This window comes from Schistocerca americana, chromosome X (assembly GCF_021461395.2).
Source record: "Schistocerca americana isolate TAMUIC-IGC-003095 chromosome X, iqSchAmer2.1, whole genome shotgun sequence".
NCBI lineage: Eukaryota > Metazoa > Arthropoda > Insecta > Orthoptera > Acrididae > Schistocerca > Schistocerca americana.
Genome location: NC_060130.1, coordinates 307,093,879 through 307,111,924, shown reverse-complemented (window position 1 = coordinate 307,111,924; position 18,046 = coordinate 307,093,879). Strand labels below are relative to the sequence as shown.

Here is an 18,046-nt window from a genome sequence, read left to right as displayed (position 1 = left end):
GCCATTTTGAATCAATTATTTGTCCCAGAAACGGCCTTGTTCCTTTACTAGCGTGTTTAGGCAGTCTGCGAATTCTCATGGGCCGATGTTGTGCACTAAAAGCAATGTGTAAACAGGCACCTAGAAGAAGACAGTCCTCACAGACACTTTATCAGTCTCTTCCACAAACATGTGTCAGTATTGCTCAAGAAACACACTCTTACAACATGCCTCTTTCACCACTGCTACTCTACTACCTGTCGCATTTTATTCTGCTTCCTAGGTATTTAAGCTGCTGTACACGTTTCAGTAATTATCAATTCAGCATTATCTTTCTCCTCTGCCTAATTGCATTGAATTTGTTATCTATGTATTGATTTTAGGTCCTATATCTTTCCATTAGTTTCAGTGACATTCGCTGTATCTCACAACACTTTTATCCATTGTTGGTAGGAACATTTCGTCTACTAACCTCGAACATAATACACTTATTTCTACAGTTTTTACTCCTTTTTCATCTGATGAGCATTGCTCAGTCATGCTCACTAAGTTCAGATAACTAAGAGTAAGAGAAGGACTCTGGCTTTGCCATACTCGTTTTCCTAATTCAGACTGTCTCACTCTAACTTACGGTTTTTGATTTAAATGGGTTTATAAGTTGCCTGTTTTTCAGTCCACTCTTTATCCTCATTGTAATTACCCAAAGGTGCAGTTCTATATCTATAAAACACATGTATAAATTCCTTTCATTCTCAGTTAAACCTCTTTCCAAAAATTCGCAAAAGGCGTCTGTACGCCACTTGCGGAAGACAGAGGTCTAACACCACTGATTAATCCCCTGCGTAATACAATCTCCTCTTTATATTTAAAATACTCTTCCGTAGCTCAGTTTCGTTTAGGACAAGCTATTTCCAAAATCCGGAAAAAGATAAACGACTGTGGCAACTGACAAATAATTCAGCAGTTCGATTCATTACTTCGTACTACATACACACGTAAATGTTAGTGTATTGAAAATACCTGAAGAAATGAGAGAAGATTTCCTCAATTTTTTACCACATTTCTGCGTAGACCAATTTTACAAGCATTTACCACCAATAATATTTCTAACGCGACGTTGTTGCCGATTAAACTTAAAAATATCCTCTGATGCTCGACTCTAGACTATTATTTGTACAGATTCCGTGTTTGAATTGTTCAAATGGTTATACAAGCATCCTGGAGCAGTTCCCGATGTTGACATTATGTTTCTTATTTGCAGTGGACGTAGACAGTATCCGAGAAATACGTCACGGCCGCTCCACTGATGTTCAGCTTGACAGGACCTTACACGACCCATTCACTGAAGACTGCGCCTTTTCCATTATGTACGGTGACAACTTCGAGTCTATAGACTTCCTAGCTTCCTCGGCAGTGGAAGCAAACATCTGGGTGGTGGGACTCACCGCCTTGATGGGACTACAAAAAGGTCAGTACTCAATTTCCTTCTCATTCAGTCTCCTATATAAATATTAATAGAGTAACAGAATGAATGGTGAAGCATATGTTTAACAGGACTTATCGCTTGATTCTTGCAAATATTCTCTCTCTTAATTAATAAAAACGCAGCACATTCCATTCTGGGCCCCAAATGGCACAACACCAATGATAAAGTTGAAGTATGAGCGGGAGTTTGTAAAGAAGGCAGAATCTTGCAACTTATTTGGTGTACATACTGATGAGAATTTAAATTGAAAAAAAAAAAAAACCACACACACACACACACATTTCGGAGCTTATCAAACAACTCAGTTCAGCTACACTCCCACTGCATGTTTTCGCATGCCTTATATATATATAGGGTGAGTCACCTAACATTACCGCTGGATATATTTCGTAAACCACATCAAATACTGACGAATCGATTCCACAGACTGAACGTGAGGAGAGGGGCTGGTGTAATTGGTTAATACAACACATTAAAAAAAATGCACGGAAGTATCTTTTTTAACACAAACGTACGTTTTTTAAATGGAACCCCGTTAGTTTTGTTAGCACATCTGAACATATAAGCAAATACGTAATCAGAGCCGTTTGTTGCATTGTAAAATGTTAATTACGTAAGGATATATTGTAACCTAAAGTTGACGCTTGGGTACAACTCCTCCGCTGTTCGATCGTGTGTATCGGAGAGCACCAGATTACGTAGGGATCCAAAGGGAACGGTGATGGACCTTAGGTACAGAAGAGACTGGAACAGCACATTACGTCCACATGCTAACACCTTTATATTGGTCTTTTTCACTGACGCACATGTACATTACTATGAGGGGTGAGGTACACGTACACACGTGGTTTCCGTTTTCAATTACGGTGTGGAATAGTGTGTGTCCCGACATGTCAGGCCAATAGATGTTCAATGTGGTGCCCATCATTTGCTGCACACACTTGCAATCTCTGGCGTAATGAATGTCGTACACGCCGCAGTACATCTGGTGTAATGTCGCCGCAGGCTGCCACAATACGTTGTTTCAAATCCTCTGGGGTTGTAGGCACATCACGGTACACATTCTCCTTTAACGTACCCCACAGAAAGAATTCCAGAGGTTTAAGATCAGGAGAACGGGCTGGCCAATTTATGCGTCCACCACGTCCTATGAAACGCCCGTCGAACATCCTGTCAATGGTCAGCCTAGTGTTAATTGCGGAATGTGCAGGTGCACCATCATGCTGATACCAGATATGTCGACGACTTTGCAGTGGGACATTTTCGAGCAACGTTGGCAGATCATTCTGTAGAAACGCGATGTATGTTTCAGCTGTTTGGGCCCCTGCAATGAAGTGAGGACCAATGAGATGGTCGCCAATGATTCCGCACCATACATTTACAGTCCACGGTCGCTGTCGCTCTACCTGTCTGAGCCAGCGAGGATTGTCCACTGACCAGTAACGCATGTTCCGTAGATTCACTGCCCCGTGGTTTGTGAAACCCGCTTCATCGGTAAACAGGTAGAACTGCAACGCATTCTCTGTTAATGCTCATTGACAGAATTGCACTCGATGATTAAAGTCATCACCATGTAATTGCTGATGTAGGGACCATGAAACGGGTGAAAGCGGTGACGATGCAGTATGCACATGACACTACTTCAACTCAGTCCACGGGCTCTCGCAATGTCCCGTGTACTCATGTGTGGGTTCATGGCAACAGCAGCTAACACACCAACTGCACCCGCTTCTCCTGTGACGCGCCTGTTACGGACCCGTTTGCGTGCTACGACCATACCTGTTGCATACAGTTGGCGGTAGGTGTTTAGCAATGTGCGGCACGTTGGATGCTCTCTGTCCGGGTACCGTTCTGCATACACCCTGCAGGCTTCAGCTGCATTTCGTCGACACTCGCCATAGATGAGTATTATCTCCGCCTTTTCAGAGGTCGAATACACCATGGTCACAGTTCCTACAACACTACACTATCACAGACGTCTGGTAACACGGTGTACTACAGTTGGTCTGCGTGCGGAGACGAATGCAGAATAACAATAGCAGCAAGCGCTACATGCGGACACTGCGACAGCTAGACCAAACCACAACAGTGCACTACAGCCACACTCGCAAACACGGTCGTCATCGTAAACATGTCCTTGCAGATGCTGCTCGCCGACCGTGGCCCGTGTTTGTTACAACACGCAACTGAACGTCGGACGTTTCAAGCGTCAACTTTAGGTTACAATATCTCCGAATGTAACTAACATTTTACAATGCAACAAACGACACTGATGACGTATTTGTTTATATGTTCAGATGTGCTAACAAAACTAACGGGATTCCATTTAAAAAAACGTACGTTTGTGTTAAAAAACATACTTTCGTGGTTTGTATTAAACAATTACACTAGCCCCTCTCCTCACGTTCGGTCTGTGGAATCGGTTCGTCAGTATTTGATGTGGTTTACGAAATATATCCAGCGGTAACGTTAGGTGACTCACCCTGTATATATATATATATATATATATATATATATATATATGAGAAAGATAACATAGTTGGCTTCTTTCATTAGGTAATTTCATAGGAAGTCCTCTCTGAAGGTATTTGCGCGTAGTGTAGCCTTGTATGGAGTTTATGGAGTTGCAACATGGGTGATAAACTGGTGAGAGAACAAGAGAATAGAAGCTATTGAACTGTAATGCCAAACAAGATTTCTGAAGAGGTGGGTAGATCGAATAACTAATGAAAAGGCATTAAATCGAATTCTGAAAAGAAAATTACGGCACAAGCTGACTAAAAGAAGGGATCGGCTGACGGAACACATCTCGAGGCGATTTTTAAAAGAAGATGCACATTTTATTGCTATTTTATAATTCTGTTGCACTTTTTCACAATATACATGTTATAAGGGTTTCGTGACTATCTCGAATTTTCAAGACAACACATATTACTTATCGATTTTTAATAAACACGCGTAATATACGTGGCTTTAAATGGATGTAATAACTGTCCCCACCAACGTTGTTTACAGTTTAAGGCGATTCGTTAAAACCTAAATGAGGATGACCGGACGTGGGATTGAACCGTCGTCCTCCCGAATGCGAGTCCAGCGTCTAACCACTGCGCCACCTCGCTCGGTGAGAGAATCTCTGTCTGCCGGTCAGAAAGTTTTTGGTGTTGTATAGTAATTCCATAACCGTATTCACTGGATTTTATCTGAGTCCACAACATAAATTTACTCTGCCTATAGAGATGTCACTCCATCTACTTATATACAGACAAAACACACTGAAGAATGTGTACTATCCACACAGTCTTACTGGACTGCAACTTAGCAGAGGATTGCTAATAATTGTCTGAGTAACCCAATTACATTCCATCACTGACCAGTCAGCTCTATGTTGGTGACGTTTAAAATTTTCTTCCAGAAGTAATCGAAAAAAGCTTTGAGACCTATGCCTATTTACCTTGATGCTACAAGCTGATTCGTGCTATTTGTCCGACGCCATTATTTATTCCATTACATTTATTACATTATCATTATTTAACGGACGTTAAATATAATACAAATACGAGAGGAGCTGCTTTCGATGCTGGTACATGCATTTACTCCTTTTTTTGGTCATACATATCGGAAAGAACAGACCCACACATGTCACAGAGGAATGGTGCCCGTCACTGTATGATTTCCATATAATTTAAAGTGCCTACAAACATGTTGTTGGTTTGATCAGTCTATTGCGTGATTGCAAATAGAGAGAAAAAATAACTGTGGTAATCAGAAACTGATACACCTCACCTATACATCACCGAATTGCATCGCACACAGATTCCTCTTATTCTGTTCAGCCTTCCAGAAGGTTCATTCCCGTAGGTTCTTACGTCGTATCTGTGACATCTAACAAGGAAACCCATGATAGCGAGGTCGCAATTTCAAGCTTTAGTAAGGCTGATTTGAAAGTGTTGTGTTAAAAATTATAGCAGGAAAAGTATTAGCTGCTGATGACTCACTATGTGTATCAGGAGGGCGACAGAAAGTGAGTGTCCAGGAGGTGCAGAGCTCAACCTTCTATGGGATTTATGTATTACGCCTCACAAAATGGACATCGTCGATATTAAAAAATGTTCAAAACAAACTATTAGCTTGTAACATGAACACCGAATTAAAAGTGGCGCACCAAAGTGATCGCCGGCCGGAGTGGCCGAGCGGTTCTAGGTGCTGCAGTCTGGAAACGCGCGACCGCTACGGTCGCAGGTTCGAATCCTGCCTTGGGCATGGATGTGTGTGATGTCCTTAGGTTGGTTAGGTTTAACCAGTTCTAAGTTCTAGGGGACTGATGACCTCAGAAGTTAGGTCGCATAGTGCTCAGAGCCATTTGAACCAACTAAAGTTATCATAAAAGTTCTCACCATCAGGATCGAAGGCGAAATCCTTTGGAGCTACAAACGGCGCAGGACGATCAGCTAGGTATCCACTCTTAAAGAATGCATGTAGAATTATTTTGTTGTAACGGGGAAATAAGAACTGATGGAATGTGATGGCATGCAACTGAAGGCGGAACAGTCTGTCGTGGAGCTGATCATGTAACTGGCTATCCTTTAAGGCACGTAAAGAGCAAACATCCAGAGGCTGAATTTTTCCAATGGTTGCAGGTGGTGTGAATTGCATTGTGGCCGAGCGTTTCTAGGCGCTTCAGTCCGGAACCGCGCTGCTGCTACGGTCGCAGGTTCGAATCCTGCCTCGGGCTTAGGTTAGTTATGTTTAAGTAGTTCTAACTGTAGGGGCCTGATGACCTCAGATGTTAAGTCCCATAGTGCTTAAAGCCATTCGAACCATTAGAATTGCAATGTCACATACATTTCTTGAGGAAAAGTTTGCACACTTCTGACATCGTCAGCGTGGGGGCAACCTGTAGCATTGTGAACACTGAAAAAATTTTGAACGCTAAAATCATTTATTCATATAGATGACCGGACTCGACAATTCTCTGTTGCCATCTTCAGCTATGATTACGTCATTACAAGCCGACTTCTAGTATAGCTCCCGATACCAACATGGACATACACTGTACAGCACCACTTCTGTGCTGAAGGAGGTGATTATGTAATGATGTAAACATAGATCCGAGTATGGCAACAGAGAATTGTCGAAACCGGTCATCTGCATGATTAAATTATTTTAGTGATCTTGTTGAAAAATTCTGGGTGTTCATGGCTCAAAAATGGCTCTGAGCACTATGGGACTTAACTTCTGAGGTCATCAGTCCCCTAGAACTTAAACTACTTAAACCTAACTGACGTAAGTACATCACACACATCCATGCCCAAGGCAGGATTCGAACCTGCGACCGTAGCGGTCGCGCAGTGCCAGACTGTAACGCCTACACCGCTCGGCCACTCCGGCCGGCTGGTGTTCATGGATAGTTTGCTGTAAATGAGTATGATTTTTGTATGCAGACCCGGAATCATGGAAAAGCAAGTTATTTTGATTAGCCGCTGGCCAAAAACAGTGCTTTATACTATAGATCTAGTTCTCCTACGCCCATTTCGCCACTCTTGCTTGTTATGACGAAATGTTCCCCACTGACCTTGCAAGATCACGCACACGAAGAAAGAATCGTAGGGGCAGAGCACTTCCAACTTCTCACAGCACAATAAATAACTTTCCAGCAAATTTATCATCCAGATTAAGATGCCACATAATTGTATACAAATGAGTTAAGGCATTGATGTTAGTCGATCTTAATACAACTCTCTTGGTACCTCTGTTTTCCAGGGTTGCCTTTAAATGCATTTCCTCTTCAAATCCGTATTGGTCGGAGTTGGAAACAAATTCCTTATTGAACGATGGCATAAGTATGTTTATCTCATCTACAGGTCTCCGGGCGGATTCTGCAGTTTGCTATGCATCGTCAAGTTGACACTTTACTTGAAATTTCATTATCTCAGGTCCGCCAACTCTGTAGCACTGTTTGAAGTTATGCAGCCGTACACATTTTTCCTTGAAATCACTGTAATACTTGTCGAGCCCAATTTGATTCAATAACGTAATAGGTGACTGTCGTGCACACCCTGTAGATTAAAACGTGCAAACAGCATTTTCTGTAACAGCTGCGCCTTGTCCTTCCTTCAATACCCGTAGCTTTTCTTAAGCGATACACGGTTATACTGCTGCGGACTTATTCGAAACCTGTTCATAACTGTCTTTTCTTACTACGGTGCGGATGATTTTCCATGTACGTAATTATGTTTAGTATTCTCTCCTTGGAAAACTATTGTCCTTCATTACGTTTCACTGGAGACGGGATTTGTGGCTCCCTGTCCGAGAAGGAAGGTAAACTACATGGCTCGACAACTCTTTCAGCATCACTTCCACCTCTTAAGCACGTATCGTGGTCATTGTCGGCACAGTCGAGCGTATACGACACCACACTTTCCACTGACTCTTCTTGCATCTGCGACTTCTTTCTCACTCTGCGGAATTCCTTGGGTCCCTTTGTGACGAAATGTGCACTTGGGCAACTGATGTATATACAATGCATTATTTGCTTTGCTTATCGTTGCCATTGCTCCGCTTTGTACCAACAGCACTAGCGCTGTACCACTGTTGTGAGTTTCTCTTCGACTAAGTAGTTCAACTACGCTCCGTAGCCTCATATTGTGCTCACTACTGGATATTTCCAGCCCCGCCCTTTTTGGCCATTAGCAGCCAATATTGTTGCATGGCAGACAATATGTGGGGCGTTCAATGCCGTAAACATCATTGGGCTCTTACGACCTCGCACTCAAGTGATTCCTTGTAATTGCTTGATATGTAATTGCTTGATACTTGTCTATCTCTTCTTCCAATCTGCACTATTTGGTCACTGAAATATGGTTCTGTGATATTTTACCAGACTGGTTTCTGGGATTACAATCAGCATTGTGGTTGCTCCTTAATGCTCACTTGGATGGGGAGGCTTTGCGGTCGGCCAGAGCCACAGAGTTTTTCCCACACCCACCAGGGTATCTTTTCTGGTCTCTGCTCAGCTGGAGCACTGTTGCGTTGAGGTAGGTTTTAAGGCACCACTTATTATCCTCACGGTTTAATTCATTTGCTCGTCTTAGTTTTTTATGTATGCACTTTTTAAACCACACGACAGCACAATATCCATAGTCGAATAGACCATAGCAGTTGCTGGAACGTGAAGGGTTTTTCCTCGATCCTGTCATGTTGTCCCAACAAATTGCCTGGCTTACCTGGCTGGAGTGGCGGCACCGTCGTGTTTACGCTCAAGAAGCCAGGAAGAGCGCAATAACAGCGTACACGCCAGGCGCAGCCCTGTAACGTGCTACTAGTTTGTATCCTCCGGTGTTTGAAGTGAGAAATAATTACAGTATATCGCATCTTGGCTGCTCACGATACTCTGCTGGCAATATCCGTAAAACTAGTTCCCCCGGTGATGTTGCTGTTTTCCACAACTGTGTCTGTTGCTTCGTCGTCTACTATTTCAGTTGCGGACAATAATGCCGAATCTTGGTTCGAATCTATGCCGACTGATTTTATTATGCTTCATTTTCCTCTTCTGTGAAAGTATCTCTCCTCCAGTAGTCGTTAAAGACTTTTTGGTGTTATAAACGGCCTTTCTAGTCACCTAATTTCCTAATAGTAAAGGCTAATGTCGCAGGCCTAGCAGAAAACCGACCGCCCAGTTTAGTTATTACCGTTTTAGGCTAGTAGTGCCGAGATCCTTGTTTTCATTCCTAATGTTCATCTCAATTTTTTCCTTTATTGGAAAGCCCACTCAGTTGTCTGACGCCAACGGAAAAATTGCTTTAATAAAAGAGCAACGAAATTGACGATGAACACGCCGAAGAGCGTTACCTCGAGAAGGCTAGCATCAGGCTAGGTAAGACACGCCACTCATTTACTAATAACACATGCAAACACCGTTATTTTTTCGGGTTAGAGAGCGAGATGCTAGACATATTACGACTACGGATCCTGTTCGTTTCAAAATTACCGACCAGTTTAATAGCATCTGGATCTAAGTGTATGATTGGAATTATTTTCTTGCACACTTTTCTCAATGAAATGAAGAGGAAAAGGTTGTTGCTTCTTAATGAATGCCACTACATATTTTTAAATTTTTTTCTCCATTCCTACACAACAGTCCCAAGTTTTCCTGTTTTGGTGATAGAGAAGAAGTTAACATGATATGAAACTCTGCATTCACAGCAATGAAAAGGTGGTTGGCCCTGTTGTGGTACGATACTCTCCACATAATGTACTGTAGTGTGTACGACTCCAAGTTTCACGTAAGTAAACCACTGGCTGCTTTAACTCGGGTGCTTCTTTTTGCAAATCAGCACAAAATGACTTGTTCATTCTGGAACCTTTCAAAAACAAATATAATAGATGGAACATTTTTGCTGAGCGCTTCTTTGCTACCCCGGAAAACCAGTTCTGAACGATAAAATCTATGATGTTTTCGCAAAGATGACATTGCCTTAGTGTGTTCATAAAATACCTTGTACCTATGTCATCAATGAAATATTTTTTGTGTGAATCTAATTCACCGTTGGGGCAGGTACTTGCTCCAATCGCCCTCGTGTCCCTTCTTCTATAATTTGAACACCATTTTCCTCCATAACGTTTGCCTGGCTTGTTCATTCGTCGACTTCTCTGTCGGTACTATCACAACTTTCTCGCTTTCATTGCCAGAAAACTAACGACGTTGACAGCACGTTTTCGCTACATGCATGTAAGTACGTACATACATACAGTAATACTTGTTCCTTAAATCATGAATACGACATTTCGTAATGATGTGGAACGTGTCACTTTAACATAAATTTTCTTTACACAAAATAATAATTTTTTTCTTTACAGTTTTTACTTGATATCTAAAAATTCATCTGTTGAGTAGAAGGAGTTGTCATTCAGAAATTCTTTTAATTTGCTTTTAAATGTTCGTTGGCTATCTGTCAGACTTTTAATCCTATTTGGCAAATGACTAAAGATTTTTGTGGCAGCAATTCACCCCTTTCTGTGCCAAAGGGAGACTTAATCCAGAGTAGTGAAGATCATCCTTTCTTCTAGTATTGTAGCTATGCACTTCACTGTTATTTTTGAACTGGGGTGGGTTACTAATAACAGATTTCATAAGTGAATATATGTATTGCGAAGGTACTGTGAATATCCCGAGTTCCTTAAATAAATGTCTGCAAGATGATCTTGGGTGGGCTCCAGCTATTATTCTGATTACACGCTTTTGTGCAATGAATACTTTCTCTCTTAGTGACGCATTGCCCCAAAATATGATGCAATATAATAGCAGTGAATGAAAATAGGCATAGTAGGCTAATTTTGTGATATGTTTATCACCAAAATTTGCAATAACCTTAATGGCATAAGTAGCTGAACCTAACCATTTCAGATCATCTATGTGTTTCTTCCAATTCAATTTCTCATCAATGCACATACCCCGAAATTTTGAATATTCTGCCTTAGCAACCGACTTCTGTTCATACTCTACATTTATCAATGGTGTTATACCATTTACTGTACAGAATTGTATAAACTTTCCGCGAAGTAAATTTCCGCAGTTCCTTTCCATGTACCCACTACGAGGTAACAATGGCAGGAACTTGAGTTTATCTCGTCACGTGACCTATTTAGTTGCTACTTCGGCCGAGTTATCAATTTGCGTCGCCGAGTAGTGTGTAAATCAGTTGTCTAATACAACATAGAGAGATTTAGGGCAGAAGTCGCGTTGTACTCGCTTCTCATCGAATGCCACGTTTACATGTTTATACAGTTGTTTAGATGAAAGAGACACATCTCAGTCTTAGAGGTGTTAGGGAGTATTCTCAACTTTTTGTAATATATGTAGAGTATACACAAGTGGTCTGTTCACATTTGCATTCCTTCCCCGAGTGATTTACTTTGAGTTATAATGGCTGCATGTTGCTGTATACACTGAGGTGACAAAAGACATGGGATAACGATATGCACATATGCAGGTCTACATCTAAATCTGCATCTACATACATACTCCGCACTCCACCATACAGTGCGTGGCGGAGGTTACCTCTTACCACAACTAGCATCTTCTCTCCCTGTTCCACTCCCAAACAGAACAATGGAAAAATGACTGCCTATATGCCTCTGTGCGAGCCCTAATCTCTATTATCTTTGTGGGCTTTTCGCGAAATATAAGTTGGCGGCAGTAAAATTGTACTGCAGTCAGCCTCAAATGCTGGTTCTCTAAATTTCCTCAGTAGCGATTCACGAAAATAACACCTCCTTTCCTCCAGACACCCACCCGAGTTCCTGAAGCATTTCCGTAACACTCGCGTGATGATCAAACCTACCAGTAACAAATCTAGCAGCCTGCCTCTGAATTGCTTCTATGTCCTCCCTCAATTCGACCTGATAGGGATCCCAAACGCTCGAGCAGTACTCAAAAATAGGTCGTATTAGTGTTTTATAAGCGGTCTCTTTACAGATGAACCACATCTTCCCAAAATTCTACCAATGAACCGAAGACGACTATCCGCCTTCCCCACAACTGCCATTACATGATTGTCCCACTTCATACCGCTCTGCAATGTTACGCCCAAATATTTAATCGACGTGACTGTGTCAAGCGCTACACTACTAATGGAGTATTCAAACATTACAGGATTCTTTTTCCTATTCATCTACATTAATTTACATTGATCTATATTTAGAGTTAGCTACCATTCTTTACACCAATCACAAATCCTGTCCAAGTCATCTTGTATTCTCCTACAGTCACTCAACGACGACACCTTCCTGTACACCACAGCATCATCAGCAAACAGCCGCACATTGCTATCCACCCAATCCAAAAGATCATTTATGCAGATAGAAAACAACAGCGGACCTACCAAACTTCCCTGGGGCACTCCAGATGATACCCTCACCTCCGATGAACACTCACCATCGAGGACAACGTACTGGGTTCTATTACTTAAGAAGTCTTCGAGCCACTCACATACTTGGGAACCAATCCCATATGCGCGATGATCAAACCACCAGGTGGTGGTGGTATCGCGTAAACAAGTTTCAAAAGGGCAGTGCATTAATGGAGCTGTTGTCATTTGTACTCAGGTGATTCACGAGAAAAGGTTTCCGTTGTGATTATGGCCGCACAACGGAAACGGACAGTCTTTGAACGCGGAATCGTAGTTGGAATATAGACGCATGGTACACTACATTTCGAAAATCGTTAGACAAGTCAGTATTCCGAAATCCACAGATTCAAGACTGTGTCAAGAATACGAAATTTCGGTCTTTGCCTCTCACCACGGACAACGCAGTGGCCGTTGGCATTCAGTTAACGGCCGAAGGCAGCGGCGTTTGTGTAGATTTGTCAGTGCTAACAGACAGGCAACACTGCCTCAAATAACAGCAGAAATCAATGTGGAACAAACGACAAAAGTATCTGTTAGGACAGTGCGACGACGGTTCAATTCCGCGTCCGGCCATCCTGATTCAGGTTTTCCGTGATTTCCGTAAATCACTCGAGGCAAATGCCGGGGTAGTTCCTTTGAAAGGGCACGGACGACTTCCTTCCCCATCCTTTCCTAATCCGACGAGACCGATGACCTCACTGTCTGGTCTCCTCCCCTCAAACAACCCAACCCAACAGTGCGACGAAATTTGGCACGAATGGGATATGGCAGCAGACGACAGCCGCAAGTGCATTTCCTAACAACACGACATCGCCTGCAGCGCCGCTTCGGGGCTAGTCATCATATCGGTTGAAGAGTAAACGACTGGAAAACAGCGACCTGATGAGATCAGTCCCGATATCAGTTGGTAAGATCTGATGGTAGGTTTCGAGTGAGGCGTGGACCACACGAAGCCATAAGGTACTGTGCAAGCTAGTAGTGGCTCCATAATAGTGTGGGTTGTGTTTACACGGAATGAACTGTTCCTCTGATCCAGCTGAACCGATCACTGACTGGAAATTATGTTCGGCTACTTAGAAACCATTTGCAGTCAGACAACGATGGAATTTTTACAGATCTACACCTACATATACATCCATACTCTGCAAGCCACAAGACGGTGTGTGGGGGAGGGTACTTTGAGTACTTCTATCGGTTCTCCCTTCTGTTCCAGTCTCGTATTGTTCGTGGAAAGAAAGATTGTCGGTATGCCTCTGTGTGGGCTCTAATCTCTCTGATTTTCTCCTCATGGTCTCTTCGCGAGATATACGTAGGAGGGAGCAATATACTGCTTGACTCCTCGGTGAAGGTATGTTCTCGAAACTTCAACAAAAGCCCGTACCGAGCTACTGAGCGTTTCTGCTGCAGAGTCTTCCACTGGAGTTTATCTATCATCTCCGTAACGCTTTCGCGATTACTAAATGATACTGTTACGAAGCGCGCTGCTCTCCGTTGTATCTTCTCTCTCTCTTCTATCAACCCTATCTGGTACGGATCCCACACTGGTGAGCAATATTCAAGTAGTGGTCGAACAAGTGTACTGTAACCTACTTCCTTTGTTTTCGGATTGCATTTCCATAGGATTCTTGCAATGAATCGCAGTCTGGCATCTGCTTTACCGACAATCAACTTTATATGATAATTCCATTTTAAATCACTCCTAATGCGTACTCCCAGATAATTTATGGAATTAACTGCTTCCAGTTGCTGACCTGCTATATTGCAGCTAAATGATAAACGATCTTTCTTTCTATGTATTCGCAGCACATTCCACTTGTCTACATTGAGATTCAATTTCCATTCCCTGCACCATGCGTCAATTCGCTGCAGATCCTCCTGCATTTCAGTACAATTTTCCATTGTTACAACCTCTCGATATACCACAGCATCATCCGCAAAAAGCGTCAGTGAACTTCCGATTTTATCCACAAGGTCATTTATGTATATTGTGAATAGCAACGGTCCTACGTCACTCCCCTGCGGCAGACCTGAAATCACTCTTACTTCGGAAGACTTCTCTCCATTGAGAAAGACATGCTGCGTTCTGCAATCTAGGAACTCTTCAGTCCAATCACACAATTGGTCTGATAGTCCATATGCTCTTACTTTGTTCATTAAACGACTGTGGGGAACTGTATCGAACGCCTTGCGGAAGTCAAGAAACACGGCATCTACCTGTGAACCCGTGTCAATGGCCCTCTGAGTGTCGTGGACGAAGAGCGCGAGCTGGTTTTCACACGATCGTCTTTTTCGAAACCCATGCTGATTACTACAGAGTAGATTTCTAGTCTCCAGAAAAGTCATTACACTCGAACATAATACGTGTTCCAAAACTCTACAACTGACGACGTTAGAGATATAGGTCTATAGTTCTGCACATCTGCTCGACGTCCCTTCTTGAAAACAAGGATGACCAGTGCCCTTGCCGCTCCTTTGGAACGCTACGATTTTCTAGAGACCTACAGTACCCCGCTGTAAGAAGGGGGCAAGTTCCTCCGCGTACTCTGTGTAAAATCGAACTGGTATCCCATCAGGTCCTGCGACCTTTCCTCTTTTGAGCAATTTTAATTGTTTCTCTATACCTCTGTAGTCTATTTCGATATCTACCATTTTGTCATCTGTGCGACAATCTAGAGAAGGAACTACAGTGCAGTCTTTCTCTGTGAAACAGCTTTGGAAAAAGACAATGCACCATGTCAGCAGGCCACAATTGTTCGCGATTGGTTTGGAGAATATTCTCGACTGTTCGAGAGAATGATTTAGCCACTCAGATCGCCCGACATGAACCCCATCGAATATTTATGGGAAATAATCGAGATGTCTGTTCGGGCACAACATCCTGCACCGGCAATACTTTCCCAATTGTGGACGGCTATAGAGGCAGTATGGCTCAATATTTGTGCAGGTGACTTTCAACGACTCGTTGAGTTCATGCCACGTCGAGCTGCTGCGCTAGGCCGTTCAAAAGGGGGTCCGACACGATAGTAGGAGGTATCCGATAACTTTTGGCACCTCATTGTAAATATTACATAGGAATGGCGCAAGTCTGTTTTTTATTTATTTTGACTTGCTAGTGGTGAACCGAAATGTGGCTTTTATTTATCGATTTATTAACATGTTTTAATCAGATCTGTAGATTTTCTGCTAGATATGTATGGTTTGAGGCTTACGGTAAGGTCTTCAAGTCAAAATGTGTCACACGTTGCAGTAAGGTCCACAAGTGCGACACAGGTTTTAAAGCCCTTTCTTGAAATCCTCCCTCTGTCGAGCGAGGTTGATGCTAGCACATGCTGACCGCAGCTTTTGTTTCGTCGGAAACCGGCGTGAAAGGGTGGAACAGTAGTTTCAACAGCTTCAGTCCTGCTGTAGGTTCAATCCCTCGTGGCGCCATCCTGATTTAGGTTTTCCGTGATTTCCCTAAGTCGCTCCAGGCAAATTTCGGGACCGATGACCTCGCTGTCTGGACTCCTCCCCCAAACAACCCAACCCCCTGTTGTAGGTACTGCGCTGTAATAATTTATAGCACTTGCTTTACAGTGCTACTGGACGATAGTCGGCTACATCATCAGGAACTTTTCCGATTTTTAAGACTGCTAAAGTGTTGCCAATTTTGAAGCAATTGGAACATCTCCTGAATTTAGTATATCCGAGTAAAAGCTTGTCAACCATGTTATTGATTTTTTTTCTCCAGGTGTCTTATAAAGCCAGGAAAAACTTCATCAGTCCCGGCTGATTTCCTGGTTGTTGAAACTTCCTGGCAGATTAAAACTGTGTGCCGGACCGAGACTCGAACTCGGGACCTTTGCCTTTCGCGGGCAAGTGCTCTACCAACTGAGCTACCCAACCACGACTCACGCCCCGTCCTCACAGCTTTACTTCTACTGTGAGGACGGGGCGTGAGTCGTGCTTGGATAGCTCAGTTGGTAAAGCACTTGCCCGCGAAAGGCAAAGGTCCCGAGTTCGAGTCTCGGTCCGGCACACAGTTTTAATCTGCCAGGAAGTTTCATATCAGCGCACACTCCACTGCAGAGTGAAAATCTCTTCCTGGTTGTTATTAATTTTATAGACGCCTTGACTTCGTTTTCCCGAAGGGGGATGTAGGGTGAAGAGTCGTTTCCATATTCTTGTTCAATTTTCTGCAGTTTCTTTTACTTCTTTCTGGAGAGTTTGCTCTTGTGGAACATTTTGCGATAGTTGTTTAATAAGTTGTGCTGTTCGAGTAGATGTAATTTTCAATTGTTCCATCACAGCTGTTGTTGCTTTCCCCTTGAATGAGTGAAGCAGTTACGGAAGTAAGTATTTCCCATTGTATTTTCTGTTGTTTATTAACGGAGTTTGGTATTTGATTCCCTATTTCCGGGTTTGGGTTATTTTTAAGTGCAAACAGCCTCCAAGTTGGTGTAATGGACTGTTGTAGACAGGCGCCCAAAGGCGATAGTACTCTCCATGACATTCCTCACGACCAACTGTACTTCCTGATAAAGAGGAGGAAATTAAATCCTTATGACTACTCATCGTATTTACCGAAACAACCTATGCCACACACACACACACACACACACACACACACACACACACACACACACACACACACTTATCTTCCTGCACTGATAAGAGCTGTGCAAGTGTATTTATCCCTATGTAATGCGGGATTGACCACTAGCTGTCACTAGAGGCGGATCTGCCAGTATAAAAGGAGGCGGAGAGTACGGTGTTGCCAGCAGATGTAACAGCAGAATTGGTCAGTCAGTAGAGCTCAGTGACTTCGGACATTAACTAGTCATTCAACGTCACCTGAGTAACAAATGCATCAGCAACATTCCTGATGTGACCTATCTAGGGATAACTACTGAAGAACGAGCTCCCAGATAGACAAATAACCACGAACACTTTATTAACGATATTAAAAAACTCTTCCCGTTACATAACGTGGGCACCAGTTAATTAAGTCACTGAACACAACAAGACTTCTAGAATCAGTGTGTATAAACACTTGTAATTCTGAATATTAATGATTCTTAGAGAAAAACTGTCGCAGTGGATCGAACAGTGCGTTCCGTGTCCTGAAGGATTACTGTGGCGTAGGGCTGGTGCCTTGCGATCCAGCCACACGCCACACTACATGATGTTGCGGGTTGCCGCCCTGTCCAGGCGCTTGCAACGCAACTGCAGCCCATCCTGCCTGCGGCAGCCGCTTAATATTGGGGGCGCCACATCCACCGGACACAGCAGGCTCGTGTTCGCAAGCCACGCGACGCCAGACTAATTCCCGGTATTCTTCCTCCAGGCGGCCGTTATAGGACACCGCCCAGCAGCTCGCCAGCCAATGCGAATTCCGGTCCCGACCTCGGCGTCTCGACTCGTCAGAGCGCAGCGCTCACCCGTGCAACCAGAGAAATTGCCAGTGCTGCGTAGACAGACTTTGCCTACGGCACTGTTCCTCTATAGTGACTGACAGTGTACTCTGTTAGTACATTTGTTACCGTATTTGTGATAAACCATTAGTTCAAGACGGTCTTTACTTTGCTTTACTCCGAACCTTTCTGTTACTTACGTTATTGTGTACTCTCTCTGTAGTAAGTTGTTCTATTGTTCTTGGGTACCAGGACACCTTTCTCTGCTCGTGAATGTGTCA

At 43.2% G+C, this 18,046-nt stretch overlaps 1 protein-coding gene across 1 annotated transcript in view; it reads left to right on the top strand.

Annotated features, from left to right (window-relative positions):
- Positions 1-1,331: 1,331 nt before the first annotated feature.
- The window catches only part of LOC124555979 (inactive phospholipase C-like protein 1), a 651,563-nt gene continuing 634,848 nt past the window's right edge, over positions 1,332-18,046 (top strand). Inside the window, exon 1 of the mRNA XM_047130024.1 lies at positions 1,332-1,447. Within this exon, the coding sequence (XP_046985980.1) occupies positions 1,345-1,447 (103 nt within the window). The 5' untranslated portion in view covers positions 1,332-1,344. The remainder of the gene's footprint in view (positions 1,448-18,046) is intronic.